This window comes from Mastigoproctus giganteus, chromosome 3, assembly GCF_048544385.1.
Source record: "Mastigoproctus giganteus isolate SK-2022 chromosome 3, ASM4854438v1, whole genome shotgun sequence".
Lineage (NCBI taxonomy): Eukaryota > Metazoa > Arthropoda > Arachnida > Uropygi > Thelyphonidae > Mastigoproctus > Mastigoproctus giganteus.
In genome coordinates, this window is record NC_143577.1 from 179,332,169 (window position 1) to 179,357,143 (window position 24,975).

General features: G+C 36.8%; 1 protein-coding gene across 1 annotated transcript in view; it reads left to right on the forward strand.

Annotated features, from left to right (window-relative positions):
• shtd (anaphase promoting complex subunit 1) overlaps positions 1-24,975 on the forward strand; it is a 989,031-nt gene that overhangs the window by 789,300 nt on the left and 174,756 nt on the right. Inside the window, exons 34-37 of the mRNA XM_090370159.1 lie at positions 4,770-4,880; positions 4,959-5,104; positions 6,961-7,047; positions 14,658-14,775. Of these exons, the coding sequence (XP_090226285.1) occupies positions 4,770-4,880; positions 4,959-5,104; positions 6,961-7,047; positions 14,658-14,775 (462 nt within the window). The remainder of the gene's footprint in view (positions 1-4,769; positions 4,881-4,958; positions 5,105-6,960; positions 7,048-14,657; positions 14,776-24,975) is intronic.

Below are 24,975 nucleotides of genomic sequence, written 5' to 3' on the forward strand. Positions count from 1 at the left end.
TGTACCGTGCACTTATACACTCAAAATTAGATTATGGGTCTCAGGTATATACAGTACATCTGCTAGAAATAGCGTACTTCATTGGCTTGAGCCCATTCACCATCAGGCTATTCATATTGCTGCTCGTGCATTCAGAACATCACCTGCCCAAAGTCTGTATGTCAAATGAACCATCCTTGTCACTTTGACGAAAACAGTTGTCTAGACAATATGCCTTTAAGCTGAAATCCCTGCCAGATCATCCTACATGGACATCCGACTTTGAGCCATGATGAGGAAAATCTTGATAACAATCGTCAGACTACCAGCCATCCATTCAGTATACGTGTTCAAGAGCTACTCAGAGAGCGGAACCTCATAGTAGACTAGGTTATGCTATCACCTAAGCAGCCCCTTCCACCCTGCCATGCTTAACTCCAGCATGTGACTTGGGATCTGTGTGCTGTCTTTTCTGGCTATAAAATATCTGAATAGATTCCCCTGAATGCAGCATATACACCACAGAACTGCATGCTATAGAGCAGCGTTTCCCAAACTTTTTCAGTCATGTAACACTTTTCATCTCACAACATATTCATGCAACACTTACGAAATACAAGTTTAGCAAGAGCCAAAGAAGTGTTACTAATGTTTTATTACATATGGTGCACTGTGCATCAGGAGCATCTTTATTTCCAACACATATAAAGCCGAAATTCAAATAACTGTCATTATACTTTTGTTTTGGTCTTTTATTAGTTGGTTCTTGTTTTTTTCACTTCAGATTTCTGGGGAACAAAAGGCTGCAATTGTTCATTCTCACTTTGAAGTGTGACAATATTTTCATTTTCATCAACCACAGTTGCACTACTAGAAGTACTTTGCTTCTCGTTTTACAGTTCCTTTTTTCAACCACCAATCCATAATCACATATTTTAATAATAATATCTCTATATACTAATAATTATCAAAAAAAATTTATACAAGGAAGTGAGTTTAGTTATGATATCAGTTCGCTTCCTCCTCTCCTTCAACCCATGTACTCCAGGCTAAATCGCATACAAATGGCATACTAGATCACCACATTGCTACTTTTTTGTAGGTGTCATTACCTCTATGCATAGTTCTCTATGCATAGAGGTAATGCATAGAGATATTACCTTCCAAAATAGTGTTCCGCAGTCTATTTGATTATTAGTCTATGCCAGTATATTAATTACTGAAAAAAAATTATGTTAAATATTATAATGATGCAAAAGTGGTGTAACTACAAATATGCAAAATTTATTCGTTTTATTTTATTTTTTTAATTATTAATTACAATTTTTCGCAGAACACTTGTTCACATCTCACGAAATGCAGTTTGAGAAATGCTGCTATAGAGTTATCCTTTAGCCACATAACAACCTGCCAACACCATCGGGTTATTATACATACAAATTCGTTGAGCGCACTACACAACAATCATCAAATCCAGTCTTGGATTCAGCAGATGATTTGCTCTCTCTTTCTCTTTCTGAAGACAGATTCGACATCCGCTTCTGCTGGATCCCCAGCCACGTCGGCATTACTGGAAATGATTTGGTTGATAATGCAGCCAAATCAGCGTTCTCGATGAATAATCTTGGCCTGTCAGTCCCCTATAAAGACTACAGGCAAATAATCCATAACAAGATTTGTTTGCAGTGCCAAGAATCGTGGCATGGGCAAATAACAAGCAAACCCCAGGGGCTCATATCTGGTGAGTATGGGCTTGGCACACCCAGGGTCCTGAGCTGGATATCATCATTCTTCTCTTTCTTGGTGATTCATTTCTACCTCTCTCTCAGGGTACTCGGGAATTTTTTTTTTTTTTTTTTTTTTTTGTCTACTGCGGCATAAACCTCAGGCTTCCTTGCACCATATGGCTAATAATAATAATAATAAACTCTATCAAATTAAGCTTGTAATCAAACCATGGCAGTCTAGTCTGCACGGGGATCGTAAAAAAGGAAGTTGTTCTTGCTCGGCTCTGCATAGGACACAGTCATTTGACACATTCAATTTTGCTGTGGGTGAACGATATGCCTATGTGTGAGATCTGTGACACTGTTTTATCTATTAGACATATTTTAATTGATTGTCCAGATTTTAGAAATGTTCATTTTACCACTTTTAACCATCTGACTAAGCCTTATACGATTAGTCAGATTTTATCCGACAGTGACAACATGTCAGCTGTTTTTAAATTTTTACATCTTATTAATTTATATAAATGTATATAAAATTTTGAATATATATATATATATATATATATTTTTTTTTTTTTAATAAATATTTGATCATTATATGATTTATGACACTTTTAACCATTATATGATTTATGACAAGGTAAACTTCTTTCAAGGCTTACTAGAATTAAATTATATATTTATTTTTAAACCTATATTTACTATGTCTTGGTGCATAATAGCCGTAGATGCTAATGCGCCAATAAATCAAATCAACATCTTTCAGTAAATACCATATCAATACACTATGATCACCACCACCCAGTGGTTCTTCTATCTGCAGATTCTTAATGCATGAAGAATCACTGCCGATAATTAGATCAAGAATATTGCTTTCTAACATTCTGCTATAGAAACAGTCATTGAAGTAATCTACAAAAAGTCCTGTCAGTGTGTGAGTGACCAACCTACAAAATCCAGTTAACATCTGGAAAGTTAAACCCCCCCCCCTTATGATGTATTCTGATTTGCTCGCCTACTCTATTTCTCTGTGTAGTTGTTTGGTTTACTTTTCACAGTCATCAGGCCTACAGCACACTCCCACTCTCATTTTTGTTTTCCCATGACTTATGTCACACAAAACTTACTCAATATTGCACTGGCCCCCACATGTCAACTGGATGCACTGCTGCCTTAGATTTTATGTGCTTTTTAACTTAGAGCATAGCTCTTTCCTCCCCCACCACTCTGTGTTTCCTTTTGTTATACATTGTACTTACCATATTCAAATTCTGCATCCTTTATATCTGAATGACACCATAGCTTTGATATCTCTATAATGTGTTCATTGAAGTGCTGGTCAAGTCATTAAATGGAGTTTAATGACTATGCTCCTAGCATTGGTGTATATGTACCTGTATTACTCTTAGTTATCCTAACACAGCCCATGTATTTCCTTCTTCCAAAATGACCCACAGCAGGCCTTGAAATCCCTATAATGGCTTTCTGGGCTGCTGCATGTTACAAAAGAAGCAGTGCAAGCATCCCTTTCACCTGCCTGCATCTGTTTTTAATCTGTTAGTCTGTATATCCCCCAAGTTAGCAGTTTTTGAACCATCTAACACTGTCTTGATAGCATCAGCAAATATTCTTTCACCCTTTCTATTTAAGTATATCCCATCCTTGTATAAGGAATCCCTACTGTTAACAAGCACACAGCACACAGAAAAAAATTCTACCCCATGAGCCTTGCACAATCTCTCCAGGGCCGAACTAATTGACAAAGCATTAGTAAAGGCACACGATGCAAGAAAGCAAGCCTATATAGCATCAACCAAAAAAAAAAAAAAAAAAAAAAATGCTTCTCATTTCACCCATCCACTCGCTCCAAATGTTTGTCTAGTTTTGCCGTGAATCTATTTAAGCTATCAACTTCTACAACTACATATGGAAGTTTGTTCCAGCAATCAACCACCTGCTGACTAAAGGCAAACTTCTGCACATTGATCCTACAACTGTCTCTTCTCAATTTGAATTTATGCCCTCTCAGGCAATGATTCTGAGCAAGAGGAACAATTCCATCAGCATTGAGCCTGCTCAAATCATTCAAAGCTTTCTACACCTCAATCAGATCACCTCGCAGGTGCCTAGTCTCCAGACACTGTAATTTGCAAAACTTATGCCTTTCTTTGTAAGAGCAACCCTTTGTTCCATTCACTAATCTTGTTGTCCTTCTCTGTACTCGTTCCAGCAGCTCTACATCCTTCTTAAAATGAGGCCTCCAGACCTGTATACAGTACTCAAGGTGTGGCCTGACCATTGCCTTATACAAGGGGATAATCCCCTTATCTCTGCTAGAAAAATTCCTGTATATCATTAACAAGACACAATAAGTTACTCTTGCACACCATCTACACTGCTCAGAAAACTTCATATGTACTCCTGTCGTGTTTGTGAAGAATTACAAGCAGTTCAAAATTTAACTCTATCTCACAACTATTTCTCAACATTGCCCTGTACTTTGTAAGTAAATTCTCATATCTCCTACTCTTAATGTTATTAGTGCAACTTGTACAACAGTAACAACTTTTTTTTTTTTCCCCTTAAAAGATATATGTTTTTCACAGTCATCAACTTTTGCTGCTGGCAGACACTCTGGTCCTATTCCACCTATCCTTTTTGCACAATATATTTTCCATTTTCCTCACATTAGAGTCACCGACAATAGCTACATCCTGTGGGACCGATGCATTCTGCCCGGGGGATTGCCTGATGTTCAAGTGGAAGCTCTGGTGTTGAGGTAGGCAGCTGAAAGCTTGATAGGCTCCAATTTAATTCCTCCTAGGGCATCCACCCTGTTCTTCAAGTTCTCATAAATGGTTCTCTTGGTCAAATACTTTAAAAGGTCATTCTGGAATGTATTTGCACAATACCAAATTAAAAACAAACAAGTTTGATAACTAAACATGTTTCCTCAAAGTTTATTATTCAATAAAATTGTGAGAGAAACTTATAGTACTATTTCTTCATTTTTTTTTTTTTATTTAAATGAATAATATGATTTTTATTTTATCATTTTAGATTCATTATGCAAAAATGTTTTTAAGCCTGTCTGCCAAACCTGTAGCGGATCAAGCTGGAAAGAGCACTATTGAAACATGTCTTAATGTCGCAGTCCTATCACTAGCAATGGTAAAGTTTGCTCTAAGTTGTATTTAGTGGCAATTTAAAATATATAAATATATAATTTAAAAAATATATAACTTATAGGTGATGGCTGGCACTGGAGATCTTGAAGTATTACGCATTTGTCGTCACTTGCGATCACGAGTTAGTCTTACCTCCAGTTATGTGTTATATGGTTCTCACATGGCTAATCATATGGCACTAGGACTTTTATTTTTAGGCGGAGGAAGGTAAGTAAAGAATAATTATTTTGTTAAACTATTTCATTACTTTTTGAGTGTTTTAATTATTTATTTATTTTTTTTTGTGTTTTACTGTTCGTATATTTTTTATATGTATAATCCATATTTGATTATACACACACGCTGAGTGCAGAGCCTAATTTGAGGATATGTGGGCCCTAGGCAAAAGTGGTTTTCGGGCCCCAGTAAAAATGTTTATTATGAAATGACATTTAATGTTTTTGGATTAATAATGATAAGTGCATAGGTGTTGGTTCCGTTTTGTGAAGTCATTGTGCCAATGGCACATTCAAAGGTAAAAATATGGGGTTGCATGTAATTGTTATGTATAATTTTGGGTTTTCAGGTAGGAAGAAGTTAGGATCCCTGGGCAGAAATCCGATAACACCACTGGTGTATACAAGCATTCACGTACAAGTAGCAATAACTCATTTCGTGCACTTATCTGTACTGGTCTTACCGATGGCTAAAGCAAAATTTTGTACAGAATGAATGCAAAGCTAACTCTGAAAGTTTCCGAAAGAAGGCATTTTGTGCAGTCATAATCGCCACGGATGAACAGTTGCCGTCTCCTTATCTGTAATTTTAAGTTTCTCGCAGCGGCAGAGGACACTATGGTAGAATTTTGGGGGGGTTTTTTAATTGTAAATAAAAAATTTTATTTTATGATTCGAGGGGATTGGGCTCTAGGCAATTGCCTTGTTTGCCTAGGGATAAGATAGGCCTTGATTGAGTGACAACTTTATTAGGTGCACATCTACCTGAGAAATGACAATTGACATTTTAACATTGGCAAATGCAAGTTACAGCATATTTATAGTAGTTATCCCAGATTAAACTACCAACTGTGTGGTACTACACTCAGGGGAGTAGATCTGCTGGAATGGGTGCAGAGAAGGGCAGTGAGATTGGTGAAGTGGAAAAAGGGAGGCCTTTCCAAGAAAGGCTTTAGTTCTGCAAATTGCAGCATCTGGGGACTAGGCACCTGTGAGGTGAATGAGGTGTTTAAATCTTTGAATGGATTGTGCAAGCTCAGTGCTGATGGCATACTTCCTCTTCCTGGATTACACATGTGGGGGGGGCATAAATTCAAATTGAGAGAGGATGGTTACAGGATAGATATTTGGAGGTTTACCTTCAGCCATCGGGTATTTGGTTGCTTTAACAAATTTCCATCTGTTGCTGTGAAAATGAGTATTTTAAGAAATTCGAGGAATAACTAGACAAATCGCTGTTGGGAATGGACATGCGATGTGAAGTTTTTTTTGTTTTTTTTTTGCTGATAATTTATAAGCTTGCTCTCTTTAGTCATTTGCCTCTACTAATACAAAAATTAAACATTGTATTCTTAAGAGAAGTGAAAGAAAGATAAAAATTATTCTTTTTCATAAATAAAAGAAAGGTAAAAAAAAAAGCAAAAGGCATTTTATGTTTACATAAGGATATAAGGGAGAAAAAAAAACTAGATAATGAAGAGGTGAAAAGAGAAATATATGAAGAATAGAACAAATCAATTATGAGGAAGCAGATGATGCTGAAAAATTTTAGGGAAATGATAATGTAGTTGAAAAGAAACTAATCAGCAAAGCTACTGAAGCTAATGTTTCCAGAAGAAAATCCTTGCCATAATCTGCAGATTATGATACCCCCTCCCCAAAAATTGACCTTTAAGCTTTATGTTTAAACATTTTGGTATATAATCTCTCTTTGGCCATATGTGATGTTCCAGAATGGTTTTCATTTTTAAATGTATTATACTTTGTTTGAAATTCTGATTTAATATCATTTATTAAATTATACCATTGAATATTTATGGCTAACCTGTTATGTATTGAAAAATATAGGTTTACCTTGGGTACCTCTCCAGAAGCTGTCAGTGCTATGATATGTGCATTCTTTCCAAAATTCCCTACCCATAGTAATGATAATAGGTGAGTGTTTATAATAATTGGTAAACTACACATAATACTCAGATTTTCAATTTTTTTTTTTTTTTTTTTTTCATGCGATACTAATTACATTGGCTTGTTAAATGTTATTTATACAATCAGACTGTTTGTTTCCCCACTTAATTTGTGCTGTCTTATAAGCTGTTCAGTAAGCAAACAAAAATTGAGGAATATGTCAGTAGAACTATTTTACTTGAATATTCAGCAATGCATAATCAGAGTGCAATAGTTCAATACATCATCACTTATTTGCTTTCACTTCCATTATTTCTTTTTTTGTCTAAAAGTTTCCTGCTCATCTTAATACAAGTAGAAAAGTTCAAACACATTGACTACTTCTGCATCAAAGAGAAATGTCGATTTGTAAGTTAACTAGATTTAGTAAAATGTTGTTATACCAAAATAATGTAGTGTTTTCAGTGAATGGTATTTTGAAAAAGTTGATGTAGATGTGAAAGAACTGCTGTAGGCTCAGTCATATAATCATTAAAATGAAGAGTTAGTGCAGATGTACAATACAGAAAGAAACAGTATTCCCCCCCCCCAAGCTGTCCACTAAACATATCTATGCTGCCCCCCCCCCCTTTATTGTAGGAACTGTAGAAGATAATGATTTCATCATTGAATAAAATTCTTTGTTTCCCAATAGATTAGCAAGTTCCAATCACCAGTATAAAAATCTTTGCAAAGATAAAAAAAGACCAGAAAAACAATTATATTTTCAATGTAATCCTTTATTTCTGTATAATTTCTCAATATTGTAGCTGTATTTTAATTTGATGAGGTTCCAAAAAATTGTGACTGCAGAACAGATCCCTTTTATAAGCAGTATCCTTCTGCAGCAGACTGTATTATAAGTTATGTTGTTTTCTTGAGAAATCTGTTGTTGTTGTCATTTGGTTTTTAGGAGCATTAGCAACTAAGGCCATATTTCTCCGGGGATATGCGGTGGTCATTCCCTGACCTTTCCGCATCCTTCGTATTTGGTGGTCACGGGCTCGAACCCTGGTCTAATCAAGAAGCGTATGCTACGCACTGCTGCTCCTGCCCACCTGGCTACGGAGACGCCCTTGAGAAATGAAATTTGATCTACATGTTTGATTTGGTTTTCAGGAACACATTCCTCCTATAAATTGGGGAACTATTGTATATATTTTTCTTCAGTTGTGTGGAGTGTGTGTGCTCTCTTCATTACATTTAATAGTTTAAAATAACCCCAGGGGCTCACATCTGGTGAGTATGGACTTGGCAGGCACACACACCCAGGGTCCTGAGCTGGATATCATCATTCTTCTCTTTCTTGGTGATTCCCTTCTATTTTTGACTCTCTCTTTCTCTCTCTCTCTCTCTCTCTCTCTCTCTCTCTCTCTCTCTCTCTCTTCTCTCTCTCTCTCTCTCTCTCTCTCTCTCTCTCTCTCTCTCTCTCTCTCTCAGGGAAACTCAGAAAAAATTTTTTTTTTTGCCTGTACAGCATAAGCCTCAGGCTTCCTTGCACCATATGGCTAATAATAATAACATGAGATTACTGTGATCCACATACAGAACCTTGCATTTAATGACTTAATATCATGAGGAAATTTTGACAGCTGAGATGAAACCTCCTTCCTACACAACCAGCCATGAGAACTTGAATGAATAGAGACTTGAAAACTAAATTTGCCAATTCTCAATTGGTTGGATTCAGCCATTTTACTAAAACCAGCTGGAAAAATTGGTTTTGCCAGAATTATGATAATCAACTGTATTGTTCCTCCCCATTAATAATTAAAGTAGACAAGTACAAAGGGCGCCTCCATAGCCAGGTGGGAAGGAGCAGCAATGCATAGCACATGCTTCTTGATTAGACCAGGGTTCGAGCCCGTCACCGCCAAATACGGAGGATGCTGAAAGGTCAGGGAATGACCACCGTATATTCCCGGAGCAATATGGCCTTAGTTGCTAATGCTCCTAAAAACCAAATAACAAATAGCAACAACAAATAAGTATAAATGAATAAAAAATTATGAATCATTAAATAGTCTACACATTTAATTTAATCTAATAAATTTTAGATTTCTTAATATTGCAACTTCATTTAAGTATATTTGGGGTATTGATGCAAAATAAACAGTAACTTATTGAGAACTGAGAAACATTTCAGAACCAACAAACCTATAGTGTCCTGAAAGATGTCCCACCAAAACTGCTAAAAAGACAGATAAAGAAAATCACAAAGTTACTTCTAAATAATGGGTAAAAAAAGATAAGGCACTACCAGCACTTCACTACCAACAACTCCAAACCCACATATATCTTCAGATGTATCAAATCTCATGAGGAAGACTTCAGTATCTATCCTTCTGTGAGTACTGTCAGGAATATTCTGTAGCTAAAAGATTATAGTAAGATAATCATATTAAGATATATACCTAGATAGATCTATAGCAAATACATAGGATAATATAATGTACAAAAGTTAGTAAACAAAACTTATCGTTGCATACCCACAATCTTGTTTGACCCCAGAAGAAGTCACGCACCCAAATTGAAAGAAAAACAGCGATAAAGGGGGTTCTCTCTTTCTGTGATGAACAATATGCACTAAGGCGAAATCCACTTTGAGGTTGAATAACCTATAATATAATTTGGTGTAAAATAACATGTAATAGAATTTAGAGGTTAAAAAAATTTTGAAGATAAATAAATTTAGAGGTTAAATAAATTGAATAATACATTAAGAAAGATTTTTAAAATACTGCATAGTGCTCATTTATCATCATTGACCCAACAGAGGAAGAAGGATATGAGTTTAGAAATTAAAGTAGGAATAAGGCATATTTGCCATGTCCAAGCCGACAAACCATGTGTAGCCTATACTGTAATCAAAAAGGAAATGGTATTGTGTGTGTGTGTATATGTATGGGCCTCTAGTGAGAATTACCATGTTGTGACCCCTGTGTGCTGGATGCAGTAAAATGTGTAGAAACACCTATAAATAGCCAATTGGTTATTATTAAGTTAACGCAAAAAGGAACATGGTGATAGCGGGGTGAGATAAATGGTTAATGGAGTAGGAGTAACAGTACCTGAACTCCACGAAGGTAGAAACTATAGTTGTATGTTTAGGAGTAGTTTCTCCTACATCCTCGGATTGCCCTAATAATATCGGAGAAATAAGAAGAGAGTATAGGATAGCTTAAAGTCTGATGCAAGATATAAGGTGAGGCTCAGGTAAGCCTGTTCCTATAGTAGAACCCCTAAACTGATTGTGGGTATGCAATGATAAGTTTTGTTTATTATCCTTTTCTATATTATATTATCCTATGAATTTTCTATAGATCTATCTAGGTATATATCTTAATATGATTATCTTACTATAATCATCCCCATAATATTACAAAAATACGATATACAACACATTATGGACATATCAACAGTTGAAAAAAGAGGTGGATGCCTCTGAAAGCTATGGTGATTTAGCACTTTAATGAGCAATTAACCACCCCCTTTAGCCAGCGGGTGGTTAATTGCTGGAACAAACTTCCATCTGTCGTTGTGGAAGTTGATAGGTTGAATAAATTTAAGGAAGAACTGGACAGGCATTTGGAGGGAATGGTGTGTTGTTTTTTTTTTTTTTTTTTTTTTTGGCTGATGCTGCATAAGTTCATACATTTTCTTTCTTGCATCACATGCTACTACTACTACTTTTATCATCTTGTGTTTTATCAACATTATTTTATTGTACAGACAGTTACCTTTTTATCAGTTTTATCCGGTGAAACTTTATCATTCTATTTATTTCATTTATCTACATCATTATGTTAATATAATATAACGCTATTTATATTTTTAATAACAGTTGGTGTATGATTGTGCAATTATTAGGAATAACTGAAAGGAAAACAGCTTTATGTATTTAAGTGCAAGGGTTTTTCTTTTTAATCCCCAGTTAGCTTTATTGATTCTTTAGATCATGGATGATAGTTTTTTTTTTTTTTTTCTCTTCACTTTTTAAGAGAGGTATATTACATGATAGTAATAATAGAGGGACGTAATGCAAGAAAGCAAGTGTATGAGCTTATATAGCATCAGCCAAAAAAAAAAAAAAAACAATTTCACACAACAGTTCCCTCTAAAAGTTTGTTCAGTTCCTCCTTCAATTTATTTAAGCTATCAACTACCACAACAACAGATGAAAGTTTGTTCCAGCAATTAACCACCAGCTGGCTAAAGGCAAATTTTTGCACATCTATTCCACAACTGTCTTTCCTCAACTTGAATTTATGCCCCCTCAGGTTCATAATCTGAGCAACTGGAAGAATCACATCAGAATTCAGACATGCTCAACCCATTCAAGGCGTTATACATCTCAATCAGATCACCTCTCAGGTGCCTAGTCTCCAGCCGCTGCAATTGCAGAACGTAAGCCTTTCTTAGTAAGAGGATCCCTTCGTTACCCTTACCAATATTGCTGCCCTTCTCTGTACTCACTCAAGCAACTCTACATCCTTCCTAAAATGAAGCCACCAGACCTGTACGCAATACTCAAGGCGTGTCCTGACCATTGCCTTATACAAAAGGATAATCACCTCCTTTTCCCGCCGACCGGGCTAGCCGAGTGGGTAAAGTACCTGCTCGGCAACCCAAAGGTCGCGGATTCGATTCCCGCCTCGGGCTTGGATCAAAGTACTGCAAAAACCTTGGGAGGTGCAATATGGCCACAGAAGCCGATGCGCCAACAACTACCAAATCAAATCAAAATCACCTCCTTTTCCCCTGATAGCAAAATTCCTGTATATCACTGAAAATACCACATGACCTGCTCTGGCATCCTGTCTGCATTGCTAAGAAGACTTCATATCTAACTGCACAATCACTCCCAGGTCTTTTTCATTTTCTACCACCCTAAGTGTAGTACCACACAGTTGGTACGTTCCTCTTCTATCCATATGCAGTACTTTGCATTTGTCAATGTTAAATTTTAGTTGCCACTTCTCAGGCCATCTGCCCAAATTTTCTAGATCCTGTTGCTGTAGCACACTGCCATTACTGTCATTAAAAGCCCTGCCAACCTTTGTATCATCTAAAAACTTCGACATTAAGCCTGATATACCTTCATCAATATCATTGATAAATATACAAAGCAACAGTGGGCCCAACACCGAAATCTGTGGGACTCCACTAATAACATTAGTCCACGAATAGCAGTGTCCATTTATTGCCACTCTCTGTCTTCTCCCACTCAACCACTCTTTTATCCATTGTTGCAACTTACCCTTAATACCATACTGCTCCAATTTGTACAATAATCCCAGGTGCCTTTCTTATGTTTAACTTCAACAATTTCTCCTCCACTTTGCTCTCAGATTATAAAAACTTTCCTGAAATCCAAGTGTGTGAATTACATAAAAGAAACGCGACTTCCTAAATTGAATACACATGACAGTTCAGCTTTACGAGAACTTCGGGGAAATAAGGACATTATTATACAGAGGGCAGATAAAGGAGATACAGTGGTAATACTAGATAAACATGATTATATTAATAAGTTAGATTCAGTTGTGTCAGATACCTCCACTTATCGTGAAGTAGACCCGGCACTGTTTACCAATTTGGTCAATCAATACAATAAAACGTTAACCACGTATCGAAAAAACTACTACATTACTATGGTTCAGTTAAAGGAATTGAAGTCCAGAACATACAATATTCCTGCACTTTTCGGTCAGGTAAAATTACACAAGACTGGGTTTCCTATTCGACCTATTGTTTCCTACAGGAACTCGGCATTTTCATCCTTAGCCACACATGTTTATAACATTATAAAACCCTTTAGACAGGTAATACAATTTGGGATTAAGAACTACGATACATTATTTAATAAGCTTAAAGACTGTAGACTCGGCGACAATGACAATTTATTCTCACTATATGTTACCTCATTATATACGAATGTAAACGTTGAATACACATTAGATATTATTTGGGATATGTTAAATAAAAACTCGACACCGATTAATTATACGAAGCTACCTATTAAGGAAATTTTTCACTTAATTAAACTGTTAGTTGAGGCTAACTACATCACCTTTCGAGACAAGGTGTACAAACAAATTTTTGGATTACCAATGGGTTTGAACCTGAGTGGCTTAATTTCAGAGATCTATCTCTCAATGATTGAGCAGATACATTTGACACCTTTTCGAACCCATATCACATACTATGGGAAGTATTTAGACGATGTTCTAGTTATTACCGATAGTAATACTGTCCAAGACATTTTACATTCGTTTAATAATATTCATTCTAGACTCAAATTTACATCAGATACAAAGTCATTAAACTTTCTAAATTTCACGCTTACCCGGGACTCGAATAAAATACAATTTAGCATCTATCGAAAACCTACAAACACCGGTATGCTTCTACATTATAATAGATATCACCCGTTCACCTACAAAAGATCGATTATCTTTAATCAATTTCTTAATGCTTATAAATATTCAACGATGGATTCTGCTTTGTACTGAGAAATACAAATATTAACTAGCAGATTCTTAAACAGGGGTTATTCCATTACCACAATAAACCGAATTAGGGTACAAGCTAAGGATAGGATACAAAATACTACACCAATCAACAATAGTAATATCAAAAAATACTTTATTTCTGTCTCCCATACGTTGAACAGTGGCACAAACAGCTTAACAGATTCTTTAAAGATACCGAATTTAAAATTGTAGCTAGGCCAATACGGAAGTTACACACTATACTGAACAATCGCTCGGTTCTTTCAGCGTTCGCAACACAAATTAATGATCTGGTATACAACATTTCTTGTGGTGATTGCGACTCGTCTTATCAGGGTTCGACCCGATTTTCTCTTAATATTCGTGTAAATCAACGTGAAGCCTCTGTCCGTGCTTCTCGTTCAGCAGCGTCAGAATTAGCCTTTCATGCCATTAACGAAAAACATACTTTTTTTTTAACGAGGCCAAAATACTTAACGTTCAACATAATTATACGCGGCTATTAATTGCAGAAACCGTTGAAATTAAATTACACGAGAATTCTGTTAATGTTCGGCGGCCATATTTGATCTCCGATGCGTGGACCTTTACGCGCATGCGCGAAGACAAATAATCTCTATTTAAGTGTCAGGTTTAACCCGATTCGGTAATTTTCATTCCTGTGATCACGACATACGGTCGAAAAGCGTTGTCAGCTTCAGGAAGGAAAATCGTTTTGAAATTTTTCGTTATTCTGTTAATTACGTTAATTTCTTTTAATTGCGTTAATTTGATTTTTAATTGTTTTATATTGATTTGAATTGTGTTAAATTGATTATTTAATTATTTATTTTTTACTCTAATGTACCGGTAAGTTTTCGATTTTTTCGTTTTAATTTCTGGAGGGTATCATAAGGAAGTGTTCTACGCACTATATTGAGGTAAACTCCTCTTATTATTTTACTAATATTATTATCTACGTAGAACATATTGAGTAGTACAGCTCTGATTCATACTATCTTGTTTCATGGTATAAAAAAATAGCATGCTATACTTTTTTATTTATATATGATTGACTATAAGTATGAAATTTTTATATTACAGGTATCATTTACAAGCTTTCCGACATTTATATGTGTTAGCTGTAGAACCACGACTAATAATACCTCGTCACATCGATACCAGAGTAGCCATCTATACCAATTTGAAAATCAAATTCAAAGTAGGTATTATTTTCAGGAGCACTGTGTTTACTATGCTTCTAATAAATATGCATTATAAAATGAACTCTGACTGCTTTTTTTTTCCCTATGCTAAATAACATGATTGTTATATTGGAGAAAGCTATGTGAGGCCATGGCACCCAAATGCACTTTTGGTGTTCAGCAGGCCGGAGGTGGTGGCATTATGGTTTGGAGACTGTTTTCATAGCATGCATGGTAAATAACATGATAATTATATAAAGTAATCTCATTGTAATTTGTTTTTTATGGTAAAAATTTATATAATATGTTAAAACTAAAATAATTTAATAAATATGATTTAAGTAGTTAATAATATTAAATTTATTAAGTCCCAAACATAAAAGTATGTTATAACTCTGATATCTTAAATAGGTTATATAGTAGGAATGGGAGGTATTGGAGGCCATAAAATAAAAACCTATCAGTGGAGTTAAATTTCTATCAGTTTTAATTTTCAGGAACTAGACAAGAAAGAAAATATCTCCAAAAAATGAAAGTACATGGAATGAATCATAGGAAACAAAAGTTATTTCATTGAGAAAGGAGTTAATCTGCAAATAGATGCTAAATCTTGTTGCAGAAGTCTAACTGATTGGGAAGTGGCAGAATTACATTTCAGAATACTAGAATCTAGAATACACAGATATTCTAATATTGCCATCCTGCCCAGTGTTAAAAGTATGGGGGGGGGGGAATTAGAATGCCTTCTTGATCTATATCTTCTTCTTGGGCTCAATTTTTGGAACCTTCAGTTTGCCTGAAATCAGTTAATAAACTATGTTCTTTATTATCTTCTTGTATTTCAGGACTCTCATTAGTTCTGTAAGACTTGCACCAGATTTTCTCCAAGATTTAGTAAATGTTGAACTTGGAATTTCATTTCATGCTGGTGCTATATTATAAAAATGTCTGATGTTCAAAGTCATCATCAGCATGTTGATGATGTGTGTTGTGTCAGATAGTTGGACTCATCCAACCAGCACACTCATTTCCAGTCTTCAAAACTTGTTTAATCCTTTACAGTTCTATTAGCAGGAAGTGGTTTGAAGTGTTCGGCACTATTCTTTGTACACATTAACCACAGTGAGCAATCAACAAGATGTGCCATTTCCAATATGGAAACACCTAACACACTAGCTCCCACAGTTGTGCCCTTTTGAAACTCCGTGGTATCTTTACTACATCCCATAACTGCTACTTTATCACTTTGACTTGCATAATCAGATGAAAATTACCACTTCTCTACCATGTTAAGCGTGTCAGGGTTTTATACTGTGAGCTATGCGACATAGTCCGTTACATGTGAGATGGTCAAAATTCAATGATCACTGACTGTATATTCATATTTCATTAAGCAAACCTTTACCTAATATGAATAAATATTTTACTAGGTATCTATTCTGTCTGTCCATCTGCTTATTCTTATTTGTTATTTTTATTCATTTATTTATATTCACATTTAATTAAGTAAACATATGCCTAGTATGAATAAACATTTTAAAATATGTCCGTTTTTCTTCTTCTTTTCATCTAGGTTTTTCTTCTGGAAAATTTCATTGCCACTTTGTAAAATTTAAACAGCCATAGCTCTATAGCCACTCAGAATTTGTATAAACGTGTTTCATTGTTTTCATGTCTACTGAATTGATTCTGAGAGTATGGCCCATGTTATGAAATACCTGGTATAATCTTTGAGAGAAATACCATGAACATTGTGAGCAGTGATTTTCAGCTGGGGTGCCGTGGCACCTTAGGGTGCTGCAATGTTTCAGGGGAGCCATGTAATTTGGGTTTAAGTTACTTAAATTTATTATTATTATTTTTTTAAAATTTATATATTTATTTCATTATAAAAAGGTGTACGGTATCTTTTTAATTTTGTGGCGATCTATAATTAATCTTTATTTAGTACCTCTATATAAAGAATAAAATTATATATATATAATTGAGGCAGTCTTAGGTGGGTCAGAAAACTTCTAGCTTTGAGAGGATACACAGACTAAAAGGTTAACAGTGGCTGCAAGCAGAGGCAAAAATGATTCTTGCATTGCTTCTATTGGAATGAGCAACAGCAGCAGCAGCATGGAAAGCAAGACAATAGAGATTTCCAAGAGTCATAGTGTAGAAACAGATGCATGTATACTTGCATGTACACCAATGCTAGGAGTATAGTTAATAAATTTGATGAGCTTGAAGTGCTAGTCAAGACATCAAAGGCAGATATTGTTGGGATATTAGAGACATGGTGTCACACAGATATAAGCAGTGCAGAATTGGAATTTGGGAGTACAACGTGTATAGAAAGGATAGACAGAACAGGAAGGGAGGAGGGATTATGCTATTAGTTAAGAAACACATAAAATCTAAGGAAGTGCATCCAATTGATGTTGGTGGACAATGCAATGTTGAGTCTATTTGGTCTGACATAAGCACTGGGAAAGGAAAAATGAGAGTGGGTGTGTGTTACAGGCCTAATGATTCTGATGAATATAATGAGCATTTGTGCAGAGATATAGAGTGGGCCAGTAAATCAGAATGTCTTATAATGAGGGATTTTAACTTTCCAGATATTGACTGGAATTTGTGGGTTGGTCACTTGCACACTAGCAAGACTTTTTTGGATTTATTGGATGACTGTTTTCTACAGCAGCATGTTCGCCGGGCAACCAGAGGGAGTAATATTCTTGATCTGATTATCAGCAGTGATTATTCATGCATTAAGAATTTGCAGATAAATGAACCACTGCTATGTAAAGGTCACTACAGGGGTCTAAGACTGTTTTTAAATTCTGTACAGTAGGAACAACTGATGATGTTACCAACGTTGAATTCTAAATGGGAAACCTTCAGGGACCTAATCTTGGAGGCTACTAGGCTTTTCATTCCAACTAAGAAATACTGTTCAAGGTTCAGGCCTAAATGGATTTCAAATGAATTAATGAGACTCATGGCAGAGAAGAAAAATGTATGGAATGCATATAAATTATCAAGTGACATAAAAAGCAGATATGACAGATGTAAGCTTGTCTGTAATCAAGTCACAAAGGAGATTAGGCAGGCGAAGGCAGATTACGAGAAACCTTTGGCAAAGGATGCAAAGAAAAACAGCAGCAAAGAGTTCTTTACTTATGTAAACTCTAGAAGGAAAGGGATTATTATTATTATTATTATTAGCCATATGGTGCAAGAAAGCCTGAGGCTTATACTGCACCAGCCAAAAAAAATTTTTTTTTTTTTAACCCTGAGAGAGAGAGAGAGAGAGAGAGAGAGAGAGAGAGAGAGAGAGAGAGAGAGAGAGAGTGTGAGTGAGTGCAAGGGTCAGAAGTAAAAGGGAATCACCAAGAAAAAGAAGAATGATGATATCCAGCTTAGGACCCTGGGTGTGCCAAGCCCATACTCACCAGTGTAAGCCCCTGGGTGAATCAGATTGGACCACTTAACATAGATAGGTTGATTATTGATGATCATGCTCAGGCAGCTGATAAACTGAATGAGTATTTTGCATCTACATTCATACATCAGGAGTTATTCAATGAGGGGAATGCCAGAAGTTTATCAAACTCTAACAGGGAGCTAAGTAATTTTGTAATAACTGAGAGCAAAGTAGAGGAGAAATTATTGAAGTTAAACATGAGGAAGACACCCAAGGTGGATGGGATCTATCCAGTTATATTAAAGGAGGCAGCAAAGGAAGTAAGCAAACCCATATCCATAATTATGAGAGCTTCCTTGGATTCAGGGGGGGGTCCTCATGGACTGGAGTGTGCAAATGTATCACCAATTTACAAAGGGGGGGTTCAAACGGTGACATAAGTAACTATAGACCTATTAGTTTAACTTGTGTTTTGTAGAAAATTGTTGTTTGTTATTTGGTTTTTAGGAGTATAAGCAACTGAGGCCATATTGCTCCGGCAAATGACCACCATATATGCGGTGGTCATTCCCTAACCTTTCCACATCTTCCGTTTTTGGTGGTCACTGGCTCGAACCCCGGTTTAATCAAGAAGAATGTGCCACGCACTGCTGTTCCTGCCCACCTGGCTACGGAGGCACCTCTGTAGAAAATAATGGAGTCACTAGTTAAAGAAGCATTGCAGGACCATGTAGACAAGACTGCAGTAATAGTTAAGACACATCATGGGTTTGTTAAAGGGAGGTCTTGTCTGACCAAATTGATTGGATACTATGATGTGGTTATAAAGGAACTGAATGTCAAAAACAATTTTGATATCATATACTTGGATTTCAGGAAAGCTTTTGATTCTGTTGCACATGGAAGATTTCTGTACAAATTGGAGGGGTATGGCATTAAGGGTAAGTTGCTACAGTGGATAAAGGGATGTTTGAGTGGGAGACGACAGAGAGTGATAATCAATGGACACTGCTCTTCATGGACAAATGTTATTAGTGGAGTTCTCCAGGGTTCGGTGCTGGGCCCATTGTTGTTTTGTGTATTCATCAATGGTATTGATGAAGTTATATCAGAATTAATGTCCAAGTTTGCAGATGATACAAAGGTTGGCAGGGTTGTTAACGACAGTATGCTACTCCAACTGGATCTAGATAAGTTGGGAAAATGGGCTGAGAAGTGGCAAGTGAAATTTAACATTGACAAATGTAAAGTATTGCATATGGGTAGCAATAACTGAAGAAAAACGTACCAACTGTGTGGTACTACACTCGGGGAAGTGGAAGGTGAAAAAGACTTGGGAGTAATTGTGCAGTCTAATATGAAATTTGCTGAGCATTGCAGATGGGCTGCGAGGGCAAGTCGTGGAGACTTGTCAATGAAATATAGGAATTTTCTAGCAGGGACAGTGATGAGTTGAATATCCCCTTTGTACAAGGCAATAGTTAGGCCACTCCTAGAGTACTGCATACAGGTCTAGAGATCTCATTTTATGAAGGATGTAGAGTTGCTAGATTGAGTACAAAGAAGGGCAAACAGATTGGTGAGTGGAAGAAAAGGGTGCTCTTACCAAGAAAGGCTTAAGTTTTGCAAATTACAGTGCCTGGAGAGTTGGCACCTGCGAGGTAATCTGATTGAGATGTATAGGGCTTTTTGAATGGGTTGAGCAAGCTGAATGCTGATGGAATTCTTTCTCTTGCTCAGATTAAGACCCTAAGGGCATAGATTCATATTGAAGAAAGATAGTTGTAGAATAGATGTGCAGAAGTTTGCCTTTTTCCAGCGGGTGGTTGATTGGTGGAACAGACTTCCATCTTTTATTGCGGAAGTTGATAGCCTAAATGAATTTAAGGCTGAGCTGGACAGGCATTTGGAACGAATGGGAGGGGATTTTTTTTTTTTTTTTTTTTTTTTTCAGCTGATTCTGCATTATCTTGCTTTCTTGCACCGTATACCTTTACTAATGCTAATAATTTGTATTATGAATTGTAATTTTGTTTATAATTATATTATTAGATTGTATGTCTAGCTTAGCTTAATTTTCAGCACTCACCTCATATGAGGTGAGTGCTGAAAATTATATAAGGACTTAAATTATATAAGGACTTAAATTATATGAAAATTATATAAGGACTTAAAAATCAAGAGTCAATTATATTATTGTAATAACTATCATATAACATTTTTTTTATATTATTAGGTCCTTGAGGTTGTCACAGACATTCTCTCAGATATGCCAGACAAGCTGTTCTTGCTACCTGGGAGTCTAAAACGCTGATGGAACTGATATTCGGGTGACACTCAAGTCAAGTGGACCCAATTTCGGTGAAGTCCAGACGGTCTATGACAGCCAAATCCTCTGCTTGCACCTTCACGATGGTGGGACTGTTAGTAATCCTGGGTATAACCTTCATGCACAAGTACATGGTGGGTGACCACCCAGGTGTGAACCAACGTAAGCAGGGGTCGAGGTGTGGCGCCCACACCACATGGAGGAACGCCGCCCCTCTATGTTACCAGGCAGTACTAGGTGGTAGATGACTCTCATCAACCGGTGAAATACCACCACTTTGCTTATTGGAGGCTTGAATTGGTGGAACCCATGTTTAAACTCTAGAGCTAAGTTCCGGCCAACCCTCCCCTATCTCTTCCATCATGCAGTATGATTGATGATTTTTGAGGTTATGATGAATGTCGTGGCGAGATCCAATATTCTTTACATTTCGAGGGTACAGCTCTAAAACGGTGTTTGCAGGCCGGCTGCTAGATAGTACACTGGACCAAACCTATTGGTAACTCTCTAGGAGGCTTCCGGATCAGCTAGTGTATAATCTTGCTACCTCTACTCTGCTAGATAGTGACTGGAGGGAGTCCGAGTAGTGTGTATGCGGGGAGCATTGTCGAGGCCACGTTATGTCATGGATCTGGGTATATTCTTACCACATGTACGCCATATCCAAAAATTTCATTACTTCATACAGCATGTCCCACCCACTTTTTCTTACTATTGAATACACCATGAATTGTCAAAATAATAGAGCAAGCTTATCTGCGAAAAGATCTAAACCTCCCAAGGACTTCCTAATTCATTTCACAAATATATGTGGTCTCAATTCCAATCTCAACGATGTCCATTTCCACTTGCAGTCTTCCAAACCCCATGTACTTTTTCTGACTGAATCTCAGTTATCAGTTGATTCAACTACTGCTCATCTCAGATGTCCAAATTATTTGCTGTATGATTCCTTTCACCTCAAAGGTGGTACTTGTGCATATGTCCGTTCTGATATTCCCTGTCAGAGACTTGGAAATTTGGAATCTCCTCTCTTTGATCTTCTCTGGCTTAAAATCTCTCTACCTCATTGTGTCAAATTCATCTGTTGTCTCTACCGTTCTCCCAACTCCACTAATCACTTGGAGCTCTTTGACTTCCTCTCTTTTCAACTTGACTTTCTCCAGTCCAGCTTTCCTAACAGTGAGGTAATTTTCCTTGGTGATTTTATTGTTCACAACTCCAGCTGGCTTCCGTTTTCTAGTCACACCGACCCAGCAGGTCGAGATGCTGAGGCTTTTGCAATTACTAATGACCTTGCACAGATTGTTCATTTACCTACAAGAATACCGGACAATCCTAATCATACAGCCAATACGCTTGATCTTTTTCTCACAAACAACCCTTCTAAGTACAAGGTTGAAGTGAGAGGTCCTTTAGGCACTTCAGATCACAACTTGGTGATTGTCTCTTCTCCAATGGAACCTTTATCTCATGGCTATTCCCAACCTTGTATTGTTTGGCATTACAAGAATGCAAAATGGGATGACCTGCAAGATTTCTTTTCCATGGTCGGATTACTGTTTCAAAACTTCTGATGTCAACGTTTGCTCAGATCGTGTCAGTGAAATTATTCTTGCAGGAATGGAATCCTTTATCACACACTCCACTTTAAAATCTCTTCCTTTATCTAAACCTTGGTTTTCCAATAAATGTGCTAAGGCTGTCCAAGAGAAGAATGTTGCATATCGTAATTGGCTTGTTTCTAATTCTTCAGTTTTATTTTCTGCCTACACCAAAGCTTGCAACAATTGTAAAGCATTTATTAATCAGTCCAAACTAGAGTTTGAACTGACTAAGAGTAGGAAACTTGCTTCTTCCCCTAATGGTAGCCGAGCATTCTGGTCTCTTGCCAAAGCTATTGGCCGCAACTTTTGCCCATCTCTGCTCCCACCTCTGTCCAAACCAGATGGTTCTGTTGTCACTTCATCCAAGGATAAAGCTGACCTGCTAGCATCCCATTTTTCTTCGAGCTCATGTATTAATGATCTTGGTAAAACACCTCCCACCATTCCTAACACGCTCCATTCAATGCCTCCTGTGGTCTTCCGTCAAAAGGATATCAGAAGGATTTTGATGAATCCTGATACTAAGAAAGCTCCAGGTCCTGATGGTATTTCTCCACTTGTTCTCAAAACCTGTGCTCCTGAACTTACTCCTATTCTTTGCCGCCTTTTTTTCACTTTCTTATTCCAAAGGTGTTTTTCCTTCTGCTTGGAAATTTGCTCATATCCAGCCAGTTCCTAAAAAGGGTGACAAATCCCTCCCATCCAATTATCGTCCCATTGCAATTACTTCTACTCTTTCTAAAGTAATGGAGAAATCAATTAACCGCCAACTCTTAAACTACCTAGAAACCTTCCGTCTGATCAACGATCGCCAGTATGGATTCCATCAGTGTCGATCCACTGGTGACATTCTGGCTTATGTTACCCATTTATGGACTAATTCAATGGAAAGGTTCGGTGAAACACAAGTAGTTGCTCTTGACATCTCAAAGGCTTTTGATCGTGATTGGCATAAAGGTCTTCTAAACAAGCTTCCATCTTATGGTTTGCCAACTGTTTTTAGTAATTGGTTATCCAGTTTTCTCTCTGATCGCTCACTGAGGGTGATGGTAGATGGCTCTCTGTCTTCTAACTTCTCCATTAATGCCGGTGTCCCCCAAGGTTCAGTTCTTTTTCCCACTCTTTTCCTCTTGAATATCAATGACCTTCTTCCATTGACTGGAAATCCTATCCATAGTTTTGCCGATGATAGCACATTGCATTCAACTTTCCATTTTGAGAAACCTTGTCCAGCTCAATCAGCTTCAAGTTCTCGAAAATCTGCTGCCAATTCCTTAAATGCTGATCTTCATGTAATTCTCCAGTGGGGCAAAGACAATTTAGTTGATTTCAACCCTTCTAAAACTCAATCTTGTGTTATATCTCGCAAAAAGGATTCTTCTGCTCCTATGCTTATCTTTAGTGACACTCCGATTTCTAGGCAAAATGATATATCTCTTTTAGGGATTACTCTGTCTTCTAATCTCTCTTGGCACAAGCACATTACAAATATTGCTTCCTCTGCATCTAAAGAACTTGGTTTTCTCTTTCGCTCTCGGCGTTACTTTTCTTCCAAACAGCTGCTTACTCTGTATAAATCGCAAATCCGCCCTGCCATGGAATATTGTTCCCACATCTGGGGTGGTGCCCCCAAAACCTCTCTCAGGCTTCTTGATTCCATTCAGAAGAGGGCATTTAGGTTAATTAATGATTCATCTCTAACAGAGTCTCTCCACTCGCTTTCTCATAGATGCACTCTTTCTGCTGCATGCCTCTTCTACAGATACTTCCATGGGCACTGTTCTTCTGAATTGGCTTCTATAATTCCCGCTCTCTCTTTCAAAACAGTCCGAACACGTGCTGCCACCCGCCAACATCCATTTACTGTCCAACTTCAAACCCACAGAACCAACTTTTCATCTTCCTCATTTATTCATTCAACTGCCGTTTTCTGGAACAACCTTCCTTCATATGTATTTCCTGAAAATTACAATCTACAGAAGTTCAAGTCCAATATCAACAAATATCTTCTTTCGTCTTCTCAACCTTCAACCCAAGCACGGTACTAAGTACTATAGGTTCTAATACCTCTCGTGTTTGGGGTTCTCATAAACCCACACACACACACACACACACACACACACACACACACACACACACACACACACACACACACACACACACAGTTGGATATAACAGGCAGAAAATTGAGTAGGGGTGCCACAAAATAAAATAAATTACTTAGGGGTGCCTTTAGTAAAAAAAGGTCGAAAACCACTGGTCGAGTGGCAGCACCTCCAAGCTGGTTTGATTGAGGTGTTTAAGGCTTTGTATGGATTGAGAAAGCTCAATGCTAATTCCATTTTTCCTTTTGCTCAGACTATGAACATGATGGGAAATAAGTTAAATTGTGTTTGAGTAAATTCAAGGATATAGACAAATCATTTCAGGTGATGAACAGATGATATGGGAAGGTTTTTTTTTTTTTTTTTTTTTTTGGCTGATGATTTATATGCTTGGTTTCTTGCATCATATGTCATTACTGCTACTAATAAGAGCAATAATAGTAATAAGTTAATAGCTTTATGCCCAGTAACCTTTCTTTAGTGATATAGAGATTTCAGATTCATTCTGTGTATTTAAGAAATATATTAATTCTACAATTTTGAGTTTTGTACATAAAACTGAAAAATTTCCAAATAATTACACTGGTCGGCAAAAAAAAAAATAATAAATAATAATAATAATAATAATAATAAATAAATTTTCACTCCCTGTTAAAATTCAGGGTGATTCTTGTAGATTGTCATTGCTGAATTCAAATAATGCCATATTACCTACCAGTTTTAATGGAGAAGGGATTAAAGTCAAAAAGTTTCTAGTGAAAAAG